Below are 23,543 nucleotides of genomic sequence, written 5' to 3' on the forward strand. Positions count from 1 at the left end.
AAACAAATATCCTCCTTTTGCATTTTTTTCAAAGTTAAAATTAATAGGCAGTATGGTGCAGGCAAAGAATTGGTGTGCATACTACAGTCAAATGAATCTAGCCTGAAATCCTAGTTCTCCTATATAAATTAGCTGTGTAACTTTGGGCAAGTTACTTAAATAATCTGGGCCTTAGTAACCTCATCTGTAGAACTATGATGATAAACAAACAAAACACCTCCTTTATAAAATTGTTGAGTGTGAATGTTTATCATAGAGATGGTGTTTAATAAGCATGTTTCCTTGTATCTTTAGTTTATGAATCTTGTTAATGTTCAATGAGTTACTGGCACATCGCATGCACAGTGACACACATTAATTCTAGGATTTCAAACTGGAAAAAGAACTGTGTCCTTTTCAGGTTCTTTTATACAGTTCCTAGCAAGCTGTAAGTATACACAGAAGCACTGTATATATGATTCTGTGTATGATGAAAATAGAACAATTCTCTGGTATTGACTGGTACTGGGTAGATAACAGGCCTAAAGTACTGTTTGGGAAATGATTCAACTGAACCATATAAACTGCTTCAGGTATCTTAACAACTACTGACTTGAAGGTTGAGCCTTCCAACATTCTTGCCCTCCAGAAGCACATATGTGTGCTTGTACAAAAACCCTAGTGTGCAAAGTCTAGAAGTTACTATCATCTTTGCCAAAATGCTCACAAGATTTCTGGAACTTCAGTTTCTTGGTGTGATGTACAGTGTATCATATGGTCTCATGGAAATTTTGACAAAATGGCAGGAATAGCTGGTTCAACACAATCAGGAAAATCTTTGGTTAATGTTTAATATGTGTTCACATTCTTAGTAGCTTGCTGGACAATTCTCCAAGGAAGGATTTCTCAAATTACTTAAGACACTATAAGCTTTTTGCTTATAAGCTTTTTCCAGCTTTTTGCTTCAATGTTCTGAGCCAGCCTCCTTCATGATCTCAATGAAACCTACTGAGCACTTGTACTGTTTCAGGCAATGTTCTCATTTAATCATTACACCAAGCCTATGAGTAGGCATTGTTAGTATCACCATTTTACAGATGGCCCCATAGTCTTCATTTCCTTCTCTGTACTATGGTTAAGGGGAAACCATTATTTCAATTTTTTGTCCACTGGAGTGGCTCTTTGAAACTTCAGCAGGAGAGAAGGAAAGGGATTGGTTCGTAGATCTAGATGGCTCCAATTTAACCTGTCTGGATCTCAGTTTCCAAGAGGAATGTAAGTGTGATTCTTACTCTTCCTGATCACTAATTGTTACATCTTTTTCTTCATTACTATAGGAGAGATAGGCAAATTGTTCTGTTTTACTTAAATTCCTTCTATATTTAAGCAGGAAAATAACAATAAATAGAAGATTAAAAAACAGACCAAAGATACAGATTGGTAGTCAAAAATTTGTTGCCTTGAAAGAAGGATTTGTTTCTATTTGAAGGTGACTATAACCAGAATAATTACATAGCATTTCCTGTCATTTAGTGGGTTTACTGGCACCAGAGACAATGGCTGTACCAGCTCATTTTCAGTTCCCTTTTTATAAAGGCAGAGCTAGGAGTGAGCTCCAGTAAAAGGAAACAAGAACTGTGAAGTAGGTGACAGACTAACAGAATCAGTTTAGCATTCACAGAGAGTATGCTGAGAATGAGGTAATAACCTCACTAAGGTATACACACTACACTTGAGAAATTCTTGATGTCCACATTCCCTTTGGTAATCTGAGTGCATCTACTAAAAATACACCAACATTCTAACTTTTGAACCTGCTGAAGTATGTTTAGATTTTAAAAAATACTCTATATCTTAAAGAAAGAGGATAAATTTAGATTTCCCAGTAAAAAAAAAACAAAAAACAAAAAAACCCCCCAAAACAACAATATTGTTCTTTCTCAGGAACTTTTATAAGTGGAATAAAAAGTCTAAAAAATAGTTATGATTTAAGGAATTAAGGAATTTCAAAACAGTAACAATTCATATTCTGCCACTTTTATTCTTTATCCTAAATTCTTTAACTGAAAATTAAATTCTTTAATTTGGAGCATCCCTGATGAAGGAGCAGTGAAGAAGCTCCAATATTATCCAGAACCTGGGGCTTCTGGAAGAGAGGGGCTGCCTCATGTGACATTTTTCTATCATGTACGATGCCAGATGTACTGCATTTTAAACAAAAATGTCTTCAAACAAGCTCTTCTGGCATCCCTATACATACTTGGAAATAAATATAATTTTGAAAAGCTGACATACAGGAAGTTTTTTCCCTTCTTTAAAGCTCTGAGTTTAGAAAGGGAGTCTAGGTGCATTCTTGTGTGAGCTCACACACTCAAGCATGAACATGTTTCTTTCCCCTTGAGAGAGGGGAGAAGCCCAGAGACCTCTTGGAATTGGAATAACTCGGACAGTAAAGGAGAGACATTCTTAATACAGCAATACAGCAATTATTACCCAGTTTATTACAGACAGAACTGACGACTGAAGGTTTTAGATGGCATACTAGCAAGTAACAGGAAAAGTGCAGATAGCACCAATGATAGCACCAATGAGATTACTCTTTCCTTTCTTTTTATTACTATTTTTTTAATGCAGTGTGTTTCCCCTATAATATGTTGTTCTCCATAAGGCCTAAGACGCTAGCTGCCCCAGAGAGTTTCTTTTTATGTTACTGAGACTGATTCACTATCATCATCTTTTATTTGGGGAGCTAGGGGTAAAGGCTATGATTTTGACATCTTTCATCCCTAGCAACTTTATTTGAAAATGCTTTTCCTAAGTTTCTTGTCATCACACATTCTCTTACTGTGCAACTCCCTGTGAACACAACACTGGTTCTGAAACCCTGTTATTACTCATCAGTTATATGACCATTCACAGTGGGGATGAAGGTCATCAGAGGTTACTCAAATTTGGAAATTTATACAGCAGCTAAATCTGGAATGATGTTTCTCCCTCTCTTTTGTAAGGGATGGTTTAAATTAAGTTTTCAGATTTTGATAAAAGACAAACTTTTGGAGATTCAGCATGCTTTATACTCCTTTGTGTAATAAGGAAATAATCTTAAAAAAAGAAAGGTTTAATGAGAGTCATATGAATCCAACAGAGGACTAGAACAACTTCATTTGAGTTTGGGTATTTGAGTTTAGGTATTCCTATTAAAATGTGAATGTCGTGACAAGATAGCTCAATGACATTTACTATTTGAACTCCTGTGTTCCGCCACAAGGCTGGGAGGTTTTCTGAATTCAGTCAGTGGTGTGCACTGAGGAAAGACGACATGGTGTGGGGAGAGCGCTCACTGTTCATCCTTCATTGGCCAGGCGAGAAGAGATCAGTGTGGATGGGCTGTTCTCAACAATCCAAACACTATAATCTACGATTTTTATTTTATTTTATTTTATTTTTGGTGGAACTTATTTAAACAGAAGTGGCTTGAGGCCACTGTGAAATCCCAGAGATTTCAGAGTAAATACAACCATCCCCAACCTATAGCTCTTGGAAGAATTTATGGTAAATGAATTGGTGGTATTCATTTCTCCTCAGTAGTACAGGAATAGTGGTTACCAGCACAGACTTCAGTGGCAAATAAACTGTGGTTTAACCCCGGCTCTATCACTTAGTAGTAATTCTGATCTTTGATTTCCTCATGTGTAAAATGGGGATAATACCAAATTATCACATGGCTGGTGTAAGGAATTAATTTAGTAATTTTTGTATAGTTCATTGTTTGTGCTCCATGAATGATAGCTATTATTAATAATAATATATTTATTCCAGGGAAAACAACTCACCAATAATTCTGTATGTAACAATCATAGAAAAATAAAGGATCAGGAACTCTTCAATATGAGTGTGGTATCAATGCCACCCAGTAGAGTCACCTGTGTTGAATCTCTACAAATGCCAAACATTTGCTATTTATTTATTTTATAATATTATCTTACCCCTTTCAACCTTGAGTTGGCTATATTCTCTTATCTGCCTATATAAAATCCCTAAGCTCCCTCTTGGTTCTTGCTTCTTTGTATCTTTTTCCATCTGCTTTCATGAGAAAGGAAAACAAGTAAGCCCAGGGTTAAGTCTGATTATCTAGGTGAATCATTTGTAAAGCAACTAATAATGGAATCACTTTGCTTCTTAAACATTAGGAGCACCCTATATTGAGTTCTTAATTTTACATGACCATGTCAAAACCCTGCAGATAGTATAACGTGTACAAATATAAACTGATCCTAGGAAAGGGAGAGAATAATTTGACTAGGATTTCGAATTAAACCAGTGGTTGCTTAACAGTAGCTAAATTCCATTTCCCATTCCTGATAGTATGTACCAAAGCTATACTTATTTGTGTATATGCATATGCATGTGCGTGCACACACACACACACACACACACACACACACACACACACACACTCTCACTCTCTCTCTCTCTCTCTCTCCCCTTATAGGTTATAAGTCTTTTGAAGTCAGGCACAGTTACACTTCCCTTAAACCAATTATAGCCCCTTATACATAGATGGCCCTCAGTAAATTTTGGGGCGATTGGTGCTAAGATTGGAGCTTAGGGAACAGCTCATCTTGTCAGGCCCCTATAATAGTAACTCACCAAAGATATGTTTTTCACTCATTTACACCACAGCCCATTATGGAAGGCCTTTTCCAGTATACTGGATGGTATTTTTCTGCTTGTCTGAGGTTAATATACTTCTAAAAGTGGCTGGCTTACTTTTTTTTCCTCTTTGAATGTCTTTGGCCCGCTTGTTCAGAATCACCTTCTATCACTTGAAATCAGTGAATTTGAGCTCATTATTACCAGTCCATTTAACAGGGAAAACAGTAGCAACATGCAGGTTTAAAGGCTCAGTACATAGTAGAAGTTATGGATGATTTACCGGATTATATTTTTAGTCTGATATTTTTTAATGTGCAATCAAGAGCCATAAAATAATTCAGCACAAATAGTCTTGGGTTTCACAGTCATAAGAGGAATCTGACCAACCTTTGATTTCCTGGACCTCAATGCCAGCCTTTTTTACTGATCGATGTTCCATTTCTGTAAATAGCACAGCAAAGGAAAAAGAAAATCAAAATCTCCAAAAAAGATTTGAAAACTTAATTTTGACATTAATTTTACTTAATAGCAAATATTTTCTCACTTCATCAAATGCAATATCATATTACAGAAGAGTTTTAAGACAAACCACTAATTTGGTGCCAGGCCCATGAATCCTGGATACAGTCTCCTAGGGAAAGCTGAAATATTTCTAAGCTCTTCGTATTCAAAATAAGATTTTCCTTGTGGAGTTCATAATGAATGTATTTTTGAAATATCAAGTGGTTCTGTTTTTATATGGACATGTACTGATGACTAACTCTGCCATGTTGGATTACCAGTATTCTAGCTACATAAGTAGATTTCACTAGTTAAATAGTAGAATGCAAAGACAGGGGACATTTGTTTAGCCTCCGATGGCAGTCTTACTGTTCCAAAAGTACTGTTTTCAAGATTTATTATTCAGTTGCATTCTGGACTCCAGAGAGCGTTTTTCTCTTTCAAAGCTGAATGTTTATTGCAGCGCTTCTCAACCAAGGGATTGTCAAAACCACTTGGGAAGACTTTCCAAAATACACATATTGTCACCCTCTTCTTTCTATAGATCTTGAGTAGGATCTGGCCACGAGTTTTGAAAGCCCTCCCCACCGTGACTTGGATATGCATCTCTGTTGAGTACTGACCACTAGGATGGTATAAAGACCCTCAGACCAGAATCTTAATGAGTTCAAGTATCATATTCCTGTCTGCAAAATGAAGATACTGTCTAGATTTCTGAGGTCTTTTCTATCTTGAAAGCTATTCATTTTTTTTTTTTTTTAATTTGGAAAAGCCTGGATTTAGTCTTGGATTTGGGAATTATCCATCTATTTACTTTCCTGTCTGCCACACGTTCTGGTTCCTCTTTGAGGAGGCAGGTGGTGGGAAAGCTACACTTACAAGAGGAATGTAAGGCTACTGCTGGAATAGAACAGTCCACAGACATCTCTGTGCCCTCAACTCTAACTGGGTCCTTATTACAAAACAGCAAAAGCTACTCAAAGGACAATTCTGAAGATAGCAGTTATCAAATTTACTTGGGTTCCAAGATCTGTATGCTCAACGATTAAAGTTTTTGGACTCTTGATATTACTTCTCTTTCTTATAACTTACTTCTTTTCTTTGTTGTAATTTTCACTTTTCCTTGTTATAATTAGTATTTATCTTCATTAATTCCAAATGACCTTATTATCTAAAATTGCTTGTTGCAGTTCCTGATACCTCAGCTTTACTGTCTTCCATTCTTTAATTCTTTTCCTTAACCCTATCTTCTCCTATTGTTTCTACCTTTTTTTTTTTTTTTTTTTTTTTTTTTTGTGAGAGAGAGAGAGAGAATGTGAGTGGGGGAGAGGGACAGAGGGAGAGAGAGAGAATCTTAAGCATGCTCCACACTCAGCATGGAGCCTGACGTGGTGCTCGATCCTATGACCCAGGGATTATGACTGACCTGAAATCAAAAGTCAGACACTCAATCGACTGAGCCACCCAGGTGCCCTGGACCCTGTTTAATTGAGAAACTTGTTTTTAGTATGATGTCAGAGGCTAGGTTAGTATACTTTTCAAGAATTAGAAATAATGTCCAAATTGCCATTAGAAAATCCCCAAAAGTAGCTGGCTTGATCCTAATGGGGAAACTCTTCTGTCCCCAGACATAATTTTGAGTTATGTGAAACAACAGTTCAGTATTCTGAACAAGCTGAAGTCTAAAGGAGAAAATGCAGTGCTTCCTGCTTGGGATACTATGTGTCTGACACAGATGTGCTGGTGCTCCTAGGTGCTCGGCAGCTACCGAGAGCTGAAGAGCCACATGGGAAGTGACACCAGGGTGGAAGCCAATAGCTCCTCTGCTTTGCCAAAGCCATCATCTCCCTCTGGAGCTAACTTGGAATTAACATTGGCTTTCAATGTAACAGACATTACTCCAGGCATCAAGAATTTCCTGTGGAGTATCTGTGGAAACAAGGGGATAACTGCCAGGAAAAAAAAAAAAAAAGTGTTTCTCTCTACTTTTTAAAAATCAGCTTAATCCCTGAAATGAAACCAAACAGGTCGTTTAACAACTGCCAATTATGCTTTGATTTCCTTCTCCTATCAATAAAAAGAGAAGGGAATGCAAATATTTTTTTCACATGCTCTTAAGCAATGCAACTGAGGGAAAATGTGGACAATAATACTCTAAAAATCATACTTTCAGTCAGGGTGAACTTCCACACAGTGTTGGTGTGAGCGTCTCCAACATACACAGTCCCATCTTCTGACGCAGCAATATCGTGAGGCATGTCAAAGTGCTGCCAGAATAAAAATGAGGGTGGTGAGCCTACACTTGAATTCTTCATGAAAAGGCAGAAAAACAAAGCAAAGCACACAACAAAGCAAGAAGCCTATGAATCAAACCAAACAACCTATAATTCTGTCAAAGCAACTCTAGGCCAAGAAGAAGCATTCACTCATTCACCAGGCACCGACTCTGCCACCTCGGGAAATGCCAAGGGACCCTCACCACTGACTTTCAAATCTTTTAAAAGTGAGCATTTATAGGAAGATTAATTTTTTACAGTTTTGTTTACTTGGTGTTACATTAGCCACCTATTTAGTTATATGTATTTTTGCCTCCATGTTTCTTTCTTCTTTTAATCACTATCACATTTGCCTGTTTTAATTTACACAAGTAAAAAAAGACTGAGTATTAATTTTTGTTATTGCTCCCATCAAGCTACCTACCATATGCTACCTGACAAGCTGTTTATACGTTACTGATAAGAGGAGTCATTTCAAAGTTTCAGGGCATTCAGTCTGAATGCATCCAAAGTGATACGCAGCAAATGTGGGGTTTGCTTACTCTGAAGCCCAGTATTTGTAGTATTTTCAGTCAGCAAAAGGAAACAAATACAGTGTTTCCTGCAAGTACTTCCTGTTTTTTGTTTTTTGTTTTTTTTACCTATTTCAACATTCAGTGGTTTAATGTTTTTCTTCATGACATAGTTCCATTTCAAATCATTGCCATCTCAGTCATGAGGACATGAGACAGGGGAGCACTTTTTGTGACTTTCCTAAGGTCACTAAACTAGTTCCTGGAAAAGCAGCCTTAAAATGTTGTGCTGCTGCCATCTCTGTCTGGCTACTGAAGCTTTCGGAGGTGCCACATGTCCACCAGCTGGTAGGACGTGGATGATTTTTTTCACCTTTGAGGTCAGTAGGCCTGAGTATACAGTTCTCGGAAATATGACCAGTGCGTGTGAACAGGAGCATTATCCTGCCTGTGGTCTTATCAGACAGGATCTGCCCACTTCAGTTTGCTGAGTACAAAGGGCACCGATGAGGCAAACTACTGTTCCTAGCTCACTTTAGGCGGGCAGAATACATGCTGTGGAGATACTATTGTACTTTGCGAATCAGCAACAATTTGTCAAACTGAAAAGAAACATGAGACAGCCATGCCAAGGAGGCTCATTCCTTCATACTATCAAATGAGCTGTGACAAATGCACATGAGAAGAACAGAAAGCCAGAAATCAAAATGTTGCCTTGTTGAAATCTCACAAGCCAGTCATTAAATGTTCATCTTTATTTTGGGTTCAGCTAATACGTGGCAACAGACTTGTAAATTCTAGGCAGTTCCTCTTCTGTACCAAAATATGTTCTTAGAAACTGCTTTGCAAAGCATATGGTTGTAAAGTGCTGCATATTTTCTGATAGGAAAAATAATATAAATAGGTGAGGGGGAAATGTGTGAACTCGTCATTAGCTAAGGACTTTAGTTTAAATAAATCACAATATGTCATCAATTCCATGCTACAATAACAATGAACTTCTCTCTGGTTCTCAAGCTGATCCAGGGAGCCAGGGGTTCTGCTGGAGATACTCTGCGGCCATTGGAGGGGCTGAGGGGGGAGAAATAGTGGATAGGACTTCGGGACCTCTATTCCTACTGCAATCAGAAGCACTCAACTGTAATTTCTTTAATGAACTATTCTGTTTTGTGTTATCTGAAACAGAAAATCATGTTGTAAGCTTTAGGATTTCAGAGTTGAATGGATTTAAAGACCTTCCAGTCTAGGCTTTGTAAACTTTTCTGAGGTTTCTCCTCTCTTCTCTTGAAGTACCCCTCCCTAGCAAAGTAACACTGACAAGAAAGAATGACAGCATCCTCCTGGGGCATCTGATGACACAGCCCAGGGCAATCAACCTGCTCTCAAAATCTTATACTCTGTCTTAAAAGTGCATAAGGGATTTGTGTTCTCTGTACAGTTATGTTTTCTTCAACATAAAATAATGTTTAAACTTACTTAATATGAAGTAAAATAGCTCTCTAAGAAGTTGCATCGAGTTATGTTGTAGTTTAATATAATCCATTGGTATATGGATGTGTACCTCCGGGAATTAAAAGGTTAAAACACATTTTAGGGTCTAAAGACTTGTGTTTATGATCCAGGTGTGCTACTTACTCTGTAGCTTTGGATAAGTAATTTCACTTGTGTGAAATTTTGAGTTCAAATCCTATCAAATCCTGTAATTTTAATCTCCATTGTTAAGGTTAGAGAAACAACATAAATATAGGCTGGTTTTTGTTTTTGTTCTTCTTTTCTTTTCTTTTGGCTTGGAGTGGCAGGGATCCATTCCATTCCAGCCTGAAGAGTGTGTGTGCAACCAGATGTTAGGGACCGTAGGCTTTCTTGTGATAATGGGGGTAAGAAAGTGGAAGGTAACTGTGTATCTTTTGCCCTGATCTTTACTGTCCTACGGTCTGAGCCTCCCTGTATAGACATAAAATGAAGCTCATACATTCAGGCATAAACTTTTCTAAAGAATGTAACAGAAGAGAGAACTGAAGTACATGGGGAAATATGTGGTGGACAGGCACAAACAGGTACACATTATGCAAAACCTGACTTTTGATTTGAAAGAAGAATCTCTTCATACTTAGGAATCAGAGTACCATATGGTTTCCTTCACCCAAATTTAATCTTTGTGATGATAATGTGATTAAATGGGAATTCTGAGAGATTCATCAACTGATGTTAGTTTACAGAGTCAACACAGAACAAATTTCTACATTTTGTTGTAAGTCCTGTTTATTGAAAGGAAAAGCAAATTTCACCTTGGAGTTAGACTCTCTTTTTAAGTTTGCTATACTGACTTACGACTTACATCTTGTGACTTATTCATTGTTGAATGTCTGATGAACGCTAATGTTTAGGCATAATGCTTTCTAAGATTTTCATCCATGGCTGTTCATATTTTTATGAGAATAAGCCTCATGTAGAATTTAGCTTCTTGCTTAGCCCATAGTTTTGCTTTCTAGATGTATATATGAATTAAAAGTTAATGTCCTGGTTGACACAGTATATTATATTAGCATTAAAAGAACAATCAAGGCAAACACTGTACTAATACAAAGTGAAGACGTGAAAGAAAGTTAAGTCTCTTACTTTATCAATAGATATGAGGAAGTTAACTCAAAGGGGCAAAACAATGAATATCAGATAATCAGTAAGGATCTGCAACACTACTGAAGTAAAATAGATATTATCAATGTAATGAATTTCTTTCTGAAGGGTACTATGATTGGATATTTGATTCCGTATAGCTTTTCAGGTAAAATATGGTGAAAAGTCCTTCTTGTTGCATATCAATAGAAACTTAGGAAAAATAAGGAATTTGTACTACAATCTTTAGTTCAGATTCAGTTTGGTTCAGCTCAGATCCTGTAACTTTAGCTAAAACTCCATTTGAGGGAGAGGCTATGTAGGCTATGTCCTGTTCTGTTCACCACCATATCCTTAGTTCTCTAACATGTCGTATGACAGAGTAGGGAGTTAATAAATATCTCTAGGATAAATAAATCCCAGACTAGCTGTCAGTACTCTCACAGACATATTTCTCAAATATTGAGACACTTTAAAGTTTGGTGTTTTTTAATCTAGCAAATTTGGTATTTTAAAGAATACTGTAAGAATTATGAGTATGGAGATAGTTTGTCCAGTGCTTTATGGCAACTGCATTTTGATCCAAGTAAAGCCAATAAATATTTGCATGTTTTGAAAAATAACTCTTATTAGCAGCATTTTGGCAGGCTGAATTTTTTCTTTTTCTTAAAATTTAAATCCAGGTTAGTTAACATATGGTGTAATAATGTTCCATCACTTACATCTAACACCCACTGCTCATCCCAACAAGTGCCCCGTCTAATGCCCATCACCCATTTAGCCCATCCCCCTACCCAACACCCCTCCAGCAACTCTCAGTTTGTTCTCTGTATGTAAGAGTCTCTTATGGTTTGTCTCCCTCTCTGTTTTCATCTTATTTTTCCTTCCCTTCCCCTATATTCATGTGTTTTGTTTCTTAAATTCCACATATGAGTAAAATCATATAATATGTATCTTTCTCTAATTTCTCTTAGCATAATACACTCTAGTTCCATCCATGTTGTTGCAAATGGCAAGATTTCATTCTTTTTGATTGACAAGTAATATTCCATTATGTATATATATACTACATCTTCTTTATCCATTGGTCAGTCGATGGGCATTTAGGCTCTTTCTTTAATTTGGCTACTGTCGATAGTGAGCAGGCTGAATTTTCTAAAATTGATGTGCTGCCACAAGTACATCTAGGAAGTTTATATGAACAATCTGATCATTCAGGCAGTCATACTGAAGAGAAAGTACATTGAAGAGACAAAAGAGCTATGGGCATGATGAACCAGACAGTGTGTTTGTAAACAAGCACTATTAGAATAAACAGTGGTAAGCCATTTGTGAAGTCAAAACTAGCCTTTAGTCTCTTATCTAAACCAAGCCTTTAGGACTTAAACTCCAGGAAGTGCTATTTTGAAGTCTTGTTGCTCAATGTAGTAACAGCATACAAAAAGCAAACGAGATTTCTGTTGGATCTAAGAGAACTACAAAAGTACAATTTGATACACTGTGGTATCTTCTCTACTTGGATGAAACCAGGAAAAGCCATTATTATTATTTTTTTTTTGGTGTTCTAACTACAGTGAATTTCAACCTGCTATCCTGTGTGAAGTCTACTAAGAACCTTAGAAAGCATACAGTGTTGCTTTGTATCTGAAGAAATTGATCTAAGAACAGACAAGGATATTTATTCTAAATAAAACATAGTAACAGGAAACCCCTATCAACCTAGCTAAGACGGTTGGTTATCACATCTCCTTAAAGATTTTAAAAATTATTCAAGTACAAATCGAATGCCAAGATTCCTATTTTAGTTTATTCCCATGAAAACTGATACCTAGGCAATATATGTGAATACCTTGCGCACTGGCTTGAAGACATCCATAATTTCCCCACTGGAAAAGTTCAACACAAATCCCTGTACAGGTTCTTGGTCCCCAAAGTAAGGCTTCCCATTCACCGCAAAGAGCAAACCTGTGACAACATCCAGTTAAACACTCTTTAAAATATGGAGAAAACTGGCCTTCAAATATATACATGTACGTTACACAGACTATTAATATAGGGTCAGCCTGGTCCTTATAATTGAAAATAAAAGTAGAAAATAATACACTAAGCAAATTTATCTTCTTAAGTAATAACAACAGGGGCAAACAGGTTAAGGGACTAATCTCCTTGCAATAGGAAAACCAGGAATTACAAGGCCTCTCCATTTAGGAAGCCAGTAAAAATCAGGAATACACACATAGTGATATAGATATAGATACATAGGCTTAGGAATAGATCTAGATGGAGAGACATATCACAGACATCCTAGTGATAACCTTTACATAAATTATTGTGGGATGTTAGATCTTTTAAAAAATAATATCTGCTATCCTTACCAGAAGAATCAGAGAAAAATACACAAAGGCAATACGTGATATTATAGCAGAAACAGAATAATATGATTTTAAACAAATGAAGTTTGAAAATGTGAGATGCATACTTCAGATTATCAAAGACCTACTTTTTCCTAATTAAAAAAATCAGACCATCTTTTCATTATTTATTTTTAAATGTTTATTTTGAGAGAGGGAGAGAGGGAAAGAGAGTGTGAACGGGGGAGGAGCAAAGAGAGAGGGAGAGTGAGAGAATCTCAATCAAGCAGGCTTCACGCTTTCAACATAGAGCCTATTGCGCAGCTGAATCTCACAAACCATGAGATCATGACCTGAGCCGAAATCAAGAGTCAGACACTTAACCAAATGAGCCTCCCAAGTGCCCCTAAACCACCCTTTTAATATTAACTTCATGAATACTTTTTGTAGCAAAATTATATTTCTTAATATAGTAGTACTTATAAAAAATAATGGAAACAGTGATGTTTGGCTTAAACACTTCAGATGATTGAATATTATGTTTTAAAGAAGTAAAACACAATAAAATACACATCAAACTAAATGACTGAAGATCCTTTCATCTTTTTTTTAAGGATTCCAGGAAAAGGTTCTTCAGCGTATCGTACTAAGAAAAAAATAAATACTATGACAATCAACTACTGTTGTGCAATATTGTAGAGAGAATTCCAAATATAATACACTTTGTCTTTGCTTAGATTGTTTTTAACCAGATTTTCTCTCATCTTCTCTCTTAATGTTTTTCTCTTCATATTTGATTTATTTTTATTCACTATGAACTTGATCACCCTCTTTTTAAGTGAATGGACTTGCCAAATTTATTCCTTAGATATAAAATAAAAACCAACATGAGAATTTCTTTTTCACTGACATTAATTTATGAGTCTTTTATCACTTCATTACTTATTCCTTGTGGAAGCCAAATTTGCTCCTTATCTGCATACTTGAATCCGTTTATTCCATGTCCTAAATAAACTGGGGGCAGCTTGGGAAGACAGCAGGAATATGCAACTTTAATAAAACAAGAAATGTAAATATAACAGTGGTGGCTACAAATAGTCAATACTACTTTAATATAGGTACACCTATATTTATGAAATATATTATAAAAATTATATATAGTTTAGAAATATATTTTCAGTTGTTCAGTATTAATGATTTAAAGAAATCTTATGCAAGTTATTTTGTAATATGAATTAACTGGATCTTATGTCATAAGTTTATATTATTTTTCTGATTTTCTTCACATCAAGAAAATCTATTTTGAAAATAGGAAACAAAATTCTGGATTTTACTGGTCACTCCTCCTGACATTTAAATACAAGCCTCACTTAATTTACATATTTATCTTTGGGAAAAAACTTGGCCACTGCTTTTAAAAAAAAATGTGGCGCAGAAGCATTTTGGATACTGATTTTTCAGACACACACCATCTGTTGATGATGTGTGAAGACATAATATGAATCATTTAATAACTAGAGCAAATGATCATCATTAAGGAAAAATGAAAATCAATGTTTGGAAACAATTTTTGAATCCATTACACACAGTTAAGTTTGAGTTCTTTCTTATTGCTGAATAAAGAACAGGGTCACCTGAGTTGAAAATGATTTACAAGGCATCTTTACACTAAAAGAGTGTAAGATCTGATAAAGCATCTTCAATCCCTTAATGAGAAAAAAATTATAATAAGAGTATACTAAGATAAGAGAAGTAACTTGTAAGGATAGAGGACAGCATGACAAAATATAACAAATAAAGATGAAATACCTGGTATATATGAAATCGCAAATACGTTTCTTCCAAATGACGCATGCTTAATCTCTTGCACAAATTCTTTGGTGTCAGTTTTAAAACACTGGATTCGACCATTTTCCCTGTCTGCCACACATAATTGGCCCAAATGAGGCACAAGAGCCAAGCTGTGAGGAACCCTGAACTGGCCTGGTTTAGGATTGCTCCCAGAAGATTCTATAGAAGAAAGAAAAATCTCGGCTATACAATTTGTAAAATCACCCAAACCTCTAATGTTAAAGTTTTCTAGTTTTCCAAATTCATGATAGTAAAACCATTAAATATTTGGAACCAGGGGAAAAATGAGGTACTAAGTTTGTTCTAGAATATCTCTTACCCACAAACACATTACAGATTTTCTCCCTTTTTGGACAAAGTTTTCAGGTTGAGGCATTCTTTTTCCCTTTCACAAGACTGTGTGTGTGCATGTGTGTATGTGTGTGCGTGTGCGCGCGCGCGCGCGCGCGTGTGTGTGTGTGTGTGTGTGTGTGTGTGGTGTGTGTGAGAAAGCTGGCAACTGGGTGCATACAAAGGCCATGCTTTTCCCACTGGAGGGGACAATTAAATCCTAGAGAATGTGAGGGTTGGCCAATCTCTAGTTCCTAGTGTTACTGGCTAAGAATAACAATTAGAGATCAAGTCTTATTGAGTACCTTCTCCCCACTGTGTGATGAACGTTCCAGTTGGTGAAAATTGCACAATCCGACTGTTGCAGTAACCGTCTGAGACATAGATGGTTCCAGTGTCTGGATCCACAGCCACATCAGTGGGTTGACAAAAGTGATTCTGGTCACTGCCTGGTTGCATGCTCCTTCCCAGGATTAACAGAGGACCACCTTTACTGTTTGGATCCAGTTTGAACACCTTTTTAACAAGGAACAAAAGCCTTACCCACTTCGCATGGTTCCTAGTGGCACACTCCTGCCTTAGAAGACTTTCACAGGCAATTATAGTGTAAGCTCCCAGAGATTTATTTAGAGGAAGATACTTTGTAGAACTGGATGGGACTCTAAAGATCATTTGGTCTGATTCCTCCATTTGATAAGGGAGGCCCTTAGACATTAAGTAATTTGCTCAAGGTCATCCAGGTAATTAGTGGTGAGGGGAGACTAGTACTTGGATGTCTTGTTCCACCCACCTCACACTTCCTTTTGGGTCTCTCCTTGGCTAATGTAATAATAGTACAATGCTCTCCCAATAATACATGAGCAATGAATGTTTACTGAGATGATGTTTGAAGACTCTTACAGTTATGTCTTCTGAGTTCTAGTTGTGTTTTTTTTTTTCTAGTTTTCATACCTCTTTGCCACTTATTCATAAAATGGTTAGTAGAGCTTATCTTCTGAGAGGAAGACTTTAGGCTATTCTGTGATAGAAATATAATTTCCTTTAAAAACAACAAAAATGTTTTATACATAAACATGAATGTACTAAAGACCTTGAAGGATTTATAGATTAAGGTAGTTTAAAACAACAAGTGACAAAACAGAACTAAGACTTGGGGATGCAGTAAGGAAAAGCAAATGTGGAAAAGCCAAGAAGGAGGGTGGGATGGCCTATACAGTGGTCAGGGTGAAGCCTCACATCAGGCCCTTAAGTGTCCCACCAGCCCTGCAGAGAAGGGTGACTCGGTTACGTACATATTAGCTTTTCCTGGCACTGAGTTCAAAAAGAAAAATTTCAGTTTTGGCAGTTGTATTTTCTTGTTATCAACTTCCTAGGTGACAGAAAAATACCCACACAGCTCTAGAGCATATCAAAAGCATAACTCCATGAACTTCTAGTTGAATAACTGCCAAATGGAAGATTACCTGATGCAGAGCAACGTCTGTGACCCAATAATTTCCGTCTTTATCTATGCTCAAGCCATGGGGCAAATAAAACCTGCAAAATAAAAATAACTGTCTTAATTGTACAATTACTCCCAAAGCCCACATGAGAGGAATTTCTTGCTAATTAATCTGTAAAGGTAATATAAATTGATAAATTGATAAATGGGTACCTGCATTCCTAAAGACCAACATAAGTTAAATGAAAATGCCTGTTATCATAGAAACCTCCTTGTGACAAATCTTAAATGGCATTTAATCTTTCAAAAACCCATAAGTGGGGGCGCCTGGGTGGCGCAGTCGGTTAAGCGTCCGACTTCAGCCAGGTCACGATCTCGCGGTCCGTGAGTTCGAGCCCCGCGTCAGGCTCTGGGCTGATGGCTCGGAGCCTGGAGCCTGTTTCCGATTCTGTGTATCCCTCTCTCTCTGCCCTTCCCCCGTTCATGCTCTGTCTCTCTCTGTCCCAAAAATAAATAAAAAATGTTGAAAAAATAAAAAAAAAAAACAAAAAAAAACAAACCCATAAGTGAAGCCTACAACCAATTACAAATATTTATTACAAAGTATGGTATATTAAACAACACAGATCACATCAATTTAAAAATGAGTTCAAGGGTAATATTACCATTTTAGAAATGTGCATAAAGCAAATTGTGTAGAAAAATACAAATGGATTTATATAGTTTGAATAGCTTCAGTATACTTCAAGGTAATGTAATGAATGCCGTATTAATATAAAATATTAATTCTATGACTCAAAAGCTTTAAGAGCGTCTCCTAAATACAATAAAATCCAACAGAACATCTTCCAGCAGACAGGGGCTGTGTTCATCTAAGCAAAGTGAAGTAGTGTTCTGGATAATCATTAGAGAAGGTTAATCTATTTAACAAAATCAGTTGGAATGATGTGGGTGGAAGAACTGTAATGTAGACAGAGGCTCACAGGCTTAAGGAACTTAGAATTAACAAACACCTGGACAATATCTTAATGTGGTTTGGTCACATGACATCCAACAATCCACAGGCTGTTTGTCAACTTCTAGCCTTAACCAAGGTGTTGACACCACAGATTCTTTTTTCATGTGCCAAGATTGGAACACCCTGACCTTGACTAATTGACCGAACTAAATCTGTGTTTTGGTGACTGAATGTGAGAGTTATGATTTGCTTTCAATACAGACTCCCCATGGCTGGCCAGGTTCATTCGGCAACAGTTGCTCTGCCTTTCTCTGATTCCCTTCTGGAAAAAGAATGTTTCTGATTCATTAGTAAAGCATAGAAGAGATAGGTTCAAATACACGAAGTGATAAAGCTGGTATTAGGATTTGGCCCCTGACTCCACCATCTTAGAATCCTATAAAAAAATATCACCATCTCCATAAGCAGCTGCACTCAGGTGGATGGATGGCTCCCTGGCTTTTCCTGTGCCTAAGCAGACGGAGCAGGGTCTAGTTCCTCAAGCTGCCAGGTTAAAATGGTTGAGGACACTCTGTAAGCAGGTGCCCTTCCTTTCAATGACCACGAATATCAGCCAACTTTTTTTTTTGGTTGCCAAATGTCATCTAGGAATAAGAGCAAATAATAAGCGGCTTTCAAAGCCAAATTACCTATGCATGCTAAGAAAAGCTAAAATGCCATTTGTTTAGTCTTCCCTTTGAGATGGGAAGAAAGAAGCCTTTTTCCTTAATGTTGATTACTTGATGAGTTTGGTTATGTAACTTTTACGCTGAAAAAATTTTTTTAATCTTCAAATCTAAGCTGACTAGCAGCTCACTTCATTAGCTATGTGTATCAATGGTTCTATGAAGTTTGAGTACCTATTAGAATCACCTGGGGAGCTTTAAAAGTACTGTTTTGATGCCTGGGCCTCATTCCAGACTAAATCCAATCTAATTTTTCTGTAGTTTCCCAGGTGATTCTAATTTCAGTTTAGAGCCACCTATTTAGAAAATGAAAGATGGGATGGCCCAATTAGTCGCCTGCTTTCTTAAGCTCCGCTTTTTTGCCACTGTTGTACAATACACCCTTTACAGGACCAGAGCCAGTGACACACTTTGATAAAATATATGCAGCAAGAGCCTTAATAACAACATAAGTAGGGGAGCCTGGGTGGCTCAGTTGGTTAAGTGTCTGATTCTTGATTTCTGCTCAGGTCATGATCTCACATGTGGGATTGAGTCCCTCATTAGGCTGTCTTCTCTCAGCAAGGAGCCCACTTGGGATCCTCTGACTCCCTCTCTCTCTGCCCCTCCCCCATGCGCTCGCACACGTGCGCGCTCTCGCTCTCTCTCAAAAATAAAACATTAAAAAAAATAAGTAATTTAACTCACAGATTTTTTCCACTGGACTGTAGTACTGCAGCATTATTTGGATCTATGACAAGAATAGTGTCTTCTTCAATTGGCCCCAGTCCTCTTTGCTGGTAAACAAACATGCTGTCAAAAGAGCTTAAAACAAACAAACAAAAGCATTAGAATGGGAAATAAACCAATGAGAAAGGTCAATGAGCTTGAGAAATGCAGACCATTCACTTGAGATTCTAAATACACAGTCAACCAAAGAGCTTAGACTTTGATTTCATTCTTTGTCCTTCACATTTCTGTACCTTTGATTACATATATATATACCAATATATATAGGGGTAATTACATATGTAATTACAAATATAATTACATCTGTACCGTTTGACTGTAGAACTATGCTGCTGAGAGGGGCCAGGGGAACAACGACATGGGGACTGCCTGGAAATGCAAGGTCTCAGACCCACTGAATCTGAAGTCCATACTTTTCACAAGAACCCCAGGTGATTCATATTCACATGAGAATTTAAGAAATACTACCAAGAACTCTTATTTTTTCAAAGCTCCTCAAAATATTTTAATTCAATAGCTATTTTCTTTGAAACTACAAAAGGAAGCATAACTTATTTTAACTCACACTGTAATAAGGAAAGTGTAAATGATAGCAGGAAGGAATATAAAATATGTTTGCTATAGTATTTGCCATAAGAACCGCATGCAAATACAAATATTTTTAAAATTATTTTTTTTAACATTTATTCATTTTTGAGAGACACAGTGTGAGCAGGGGAGGCAGAGAGAGAGAGAGGGAGACACAGAATCCAAAGCAGGCGACTGGCTCTAAGCTGTCAGCACAGAGCCTGACGTGGGGCTCGAACTCACAAACTGCGAGATCATAACCTAAGCTGAAGTCGGACGCTTAACCGACTCAGCCACCCAGGTGCCCCAACATGCAAATACATAATATAAGGATATAGTATATAATGTTCAAAGTATTTAAAAAATATAAAACATAAATTGATTCTGGAATCATAAAACTTCTTCCATAAAACAACTTTTCTTTAAGTACAAAATGACCAACTACATAATAATATAAAGCTAAAACAAACATGACGGTTTCTGCTTTTTAATTCTATCTCCCAGGTTATAAAATGTTATGAACATATATGTTTATATACATTTTTTCCATTTATATTTCTATATAAATTGCTGGTAGTATCTTTACCTAAATTGACAATTAGCATAGATACTATATTTATTTCAATTCCTGTTTGGGTAATTATTTGAGACAAATGACAAAGATAAAATCTTGTAATATAAGCTTATATAACAGAAAGGTAAATCTACAAATCACAAAGGGACCAATTTATATGTTAAAGAACGAAGAATTGAATTAGCACATAGTTGAGCCATACATATGTGTATCTACATAAAAATATACACAATATATACATATTTTTCCAGACGAGTCAGTGGATGATCAACAAATATTTCTGTAACAGAAACTATCTGATACAGTCAAAGCTGTAACAGCATTTCCTTTATAGAATCAGACAAAGCTGTGAAAAAAACTAATATGTTGTAGTTCAACTGTGTAAGCAAAAGAAGAACCTGAATAATATTAACTATTAATGGAGATACATTTGCAGTTTGGAAAGGCAAGAGTGCTCAGATCTGTCACAGACCTATTGATTAGGTTGATATTTGACTGGTTGACATTTTTGTGGAACTTATGTAGAGTCCCAGTAGATGAATAAAAATTTCAAAATTACATTCTCTTGCCATTAAAAAATTCATCACACGATTATTTGAGCTTCTTGACTGTTAGAGTCTTTGGGGATATTTTCCATGAAAGATAACACTAAGTCCCTGAAGTAGTTCTTATTAATGATGCATTCAATTAAAAACAAAATATTGATTCAACTTTGTCAACCTAAAACTTAAGTAATACTGTTTACATATGCTATTACGTGTAGTTAAAACCACACAGCAGTACCTAGAAAAAAAAATACCTGAGTTTATGAAATAGAAGTAACATCACTAACAAAGTAGATTTTCTAAGATATTCATGGGATCTTCATTAAATTGAAATGTGAAATTTTATTAGAACCAATGTAAGAATGTACAAGGTGTTATTAAAACATGGGAGACTGGTAAAGGGCAAACATGATGTAATTCTTTAATGAAACACCAAAGAGTTATTCTGTATCTGAAACTCTATTTTCAATATGAATTTCTATACTAAAAACATCATAACTATTCTTCTAGAAAACAATGGCATTGGATTCAACCATCAGTGTTGTTTTCTTTTTCTTCCAACATGTCTATGATATTGGATAGCATAAGGTCAGCATGTCTGAGACTCAGAGTATGCTATAAGGTTCACATTCATGTATAATAGAATAGTCTCTTCATTTATGATCTGTTTTAAGGCATATTCTTCATTATCTAGGAACATTCCAGTGCTTTATGACAGCACCATAGCAGTCTAAATAATGTGAGAATTATGCTTTCCCTGACTGTAAGGAGTTAAAATCTGTTTCCTCTTTTTTGAAAAGAAATTTTGAATTGAACTGTGGATTCATATGTACTTCTCTCTTCAAAAGTAGCATTTTGCACAACTACAATACAGCATCATAACTAGGATATTTATGAATATTGCTAAAAATCTACTGATTGTATTTAGATTTCCTTTTCCCTTTTGTATTTTCTAATTTTTTCATGTATTCTTGCAGTTTATTGGATTGGGCATGAAACATACTAGTGTATTATTTATCTACTTTGCCCCCACTTGTGAGTTAGTAATATGGAAAGTTACCAAGTCCTCATAGTTCTTACCAAGTGCTATACACTTGATACATAGTGTTCTGACCCACTACTGATACTTAATAATAGTGGCACTGTATAGTGGCAACAATGCCTACTGTATATCCCGATAAAGCTGGAGCATAACAGATCTCAGCCTACCTATAGCTGCACATCAAGAGACAGTCACTCAGCTGATTGGCTGGCCAGTCGCGATCCTTTCATTTGGGATAGTGGAGCTTTGTGCCACTAACAGTTTGTGCATGGTAGTCACACAGGGCAAGGGACAGAAGAAGTTGAAATTTTTTCTTAAATGGGAAAGTCACAAACATACACATGCACACCAAATCTGCCAAATAAAGTAGTTTATAAATTCCTGTAATTCAAAGAACGGTAACCCTTGAACAGTTCACAAATGGATGTCAGATTACAGAACTGGATATACTGTTGCTATAGCAAACTGCTTATTTAGTGTTCTAAAGCAGCTACCCCACATTATATGCTGCAGAGAAGTCTTTATTTCAACCACATTTAACTTTTTACAGGATATAATAATACCCTGCAAATTTCACACAGTGCCTGGAGCACTGCTGACTTTTGTTTGCTTCTCTGAAAATGCACTCAGTCAAAAAGACTGAACTATGGTTCATGGGCGGGAATTCATCACTTCTTTATTTTAGCAGTTTGAATCCCCCATTAATGGTTTTGCACATTAGCAGCCAATCAAATAGTTTAGATAAGGCTGAGAAGAAATGCTCTGCTATATTCACACAAAAAATAAACTCCAGTAAGAAGAAAATAAGCTTCTGTGCCATCAATCAAAATTAAGGGAATGCAAAATAAATAATAGCAACTGAAGAGAGAAATATAATATAATGTTGCAATTACATAAATTAAGAAGCTGGAGAGAGAACCATAGGTTTTCTCTTTCTTTCCTTTTATGTTTTAATTTTAATTCCAGTGGAGTTAATACATAGTGTTATATTCATTTCAGGTGTACAATACAGTGATTCAGCACTTCCATATATTACTCAGTGCTCATTATAAGTGTACTCTTAATTCCTTACACCTAGTTCACCTATCTCCCCCCGCTCCCCCCCCCGCCACCACCTCCTCTAACCATCTATTAGAACTGTAAGTTTTCAAGTGAGAAAATAAGTGGGAAGATACCCTCAATATTAGGAAAGCAAAGATATACCATATAAAGGCCAGAGTCTTTAAGTGGAATATACTTAAATAATATGTTAAAAACACTCACTTCTGAATATATACACATTGCAAAAAATCTCTGTGAGGAGGAAATTAGGTAGACAGACAAAGAAACCAGTATGACTCTTTAGTGCCCCAATGGACCGAGCAATGGAGACATCACAAACAGGGATGAAAAGAACAAAGAGCTAGGTATTATAGCACCAGCTCTGCTGGGTCAGTAAAGCCACTGAGTAGAAGTCACTGAACAAAGTGCTTTTTGTTACTCAATAGAACGAGGCACTTATTAAAGTCCTCATTTTTTTGGACTAGGGACCTGCAGGTAAAAGGAGTGCAAACATCTTCATGCAGGTCTCAGAGCTAGAAAATGGTAACCAAGGTTCAAACTTAGGTTAGCTGTCTTAAGATAGATATATATATATATATTTTTTTTTTTTTTTTTTTTACATATTTGCATATTTATATATATAGTCTTCTCTTAGTAGGACTGACTCACTGGACTGGAGAATCTCCCTGCCAGTTATCAAACTGAATGTGTGTATGCAAAAGCGATAGAAGAATAGTCACATAACGAAGAACTAGAGAAAGTAACATAAATCTGGAAGAAAATGGTTTGAGTGGCAAATGACAATGTGAGAGAGAATGCTAGAATATGGAAACATTCTTTCTGTAGAAC

General features: G+C 36.4%; 2 protein-coding genes across 28 annotated transcripts in view; one reads left to right on the forward strand and one right to left on the reverse strand.

Annotated features, from left to right (window-relative positions):
• The window catches only part of GIN1 (gypsy retrotransposon integrase 1), a 79,655-nt gene that overhangs the window by 48,285 nt on the left and 7,827 nt on the right, over positions 1-23,543 (forward strand). The window contains exon 14 of one of the 8 annotated variants that reach the window (XM_058726061.1): positions 6,890-9,512. The exons of the other annotated variants lie outside the window; for them this stretch is intronic. The gene's annotated coding sequence lies outside the window, so the exon portion shown is untranslated. Of the gene's footprint in view, positions 1-6,889; positions 9,513-23,543 lie in introns of those variants that run through there. 8 annotated transcript variants of the gene reach the window in all.
• PAM (peptidylglycine alpha-amidating monooxygenase) overlaps positions 1-23,543 on the reverse strand; it is a 159,186-nt gene that overhangs the window by 15,251 nt on the left and 120,392 nt on the right. For 18 of the 20 annotated variants that reach the window (XM_058725976.1, XM_058725968.1, XM_058725930.1 and 15 more), the window contains 7 exons: positions 18,884-19,000; positions 16,536-16,608; positions 15,378-15,588; positions 14,701-14,901; positions 12,390-12,505; positions 7,304-7,403; positions 5,023-5,076 (listed from right to left, as the gene is read on the reverse strand). In XM_058725976.1, the coding sequence (XP_058581959.1) occupies positions 5,023-5,076; positions 7,304-7,403; positions 12,390-12,505; positions 14,701-14,901; positions 15,378-15,588; positions 16,536-16,608; positions 18,884-19,000 (872 nt within the window). The remainder of the gene's footprint in view (positions 1-5,022; positions 5,077-7,303; positions 7,404-12,389; positions 12,506-14,700; positions 14,902-15,377; positions 15,589-16,535; positions 16,609-18,883; positions 19,001-23,543) is intronic. The other 2 variants (XM_058725992.1, XM_058725876.1) reach the window with 1 other exon arrangement.

Source organism: Neofelis nebulosa, chromosome 1 (genome assembly GCF_028018385.1).
Source record: "Neofelis nebulosa isolate mNeoNeb1 chromosome 1, mNeoNeb1.pri, whole genome shotgun sequence".
NCBI classification, from domain to species: Eukaryota; Metazoa; Chordata; class Mammalia; order Carnivora; family Felidae; genus Neofelis; species Neofelis nebulosa.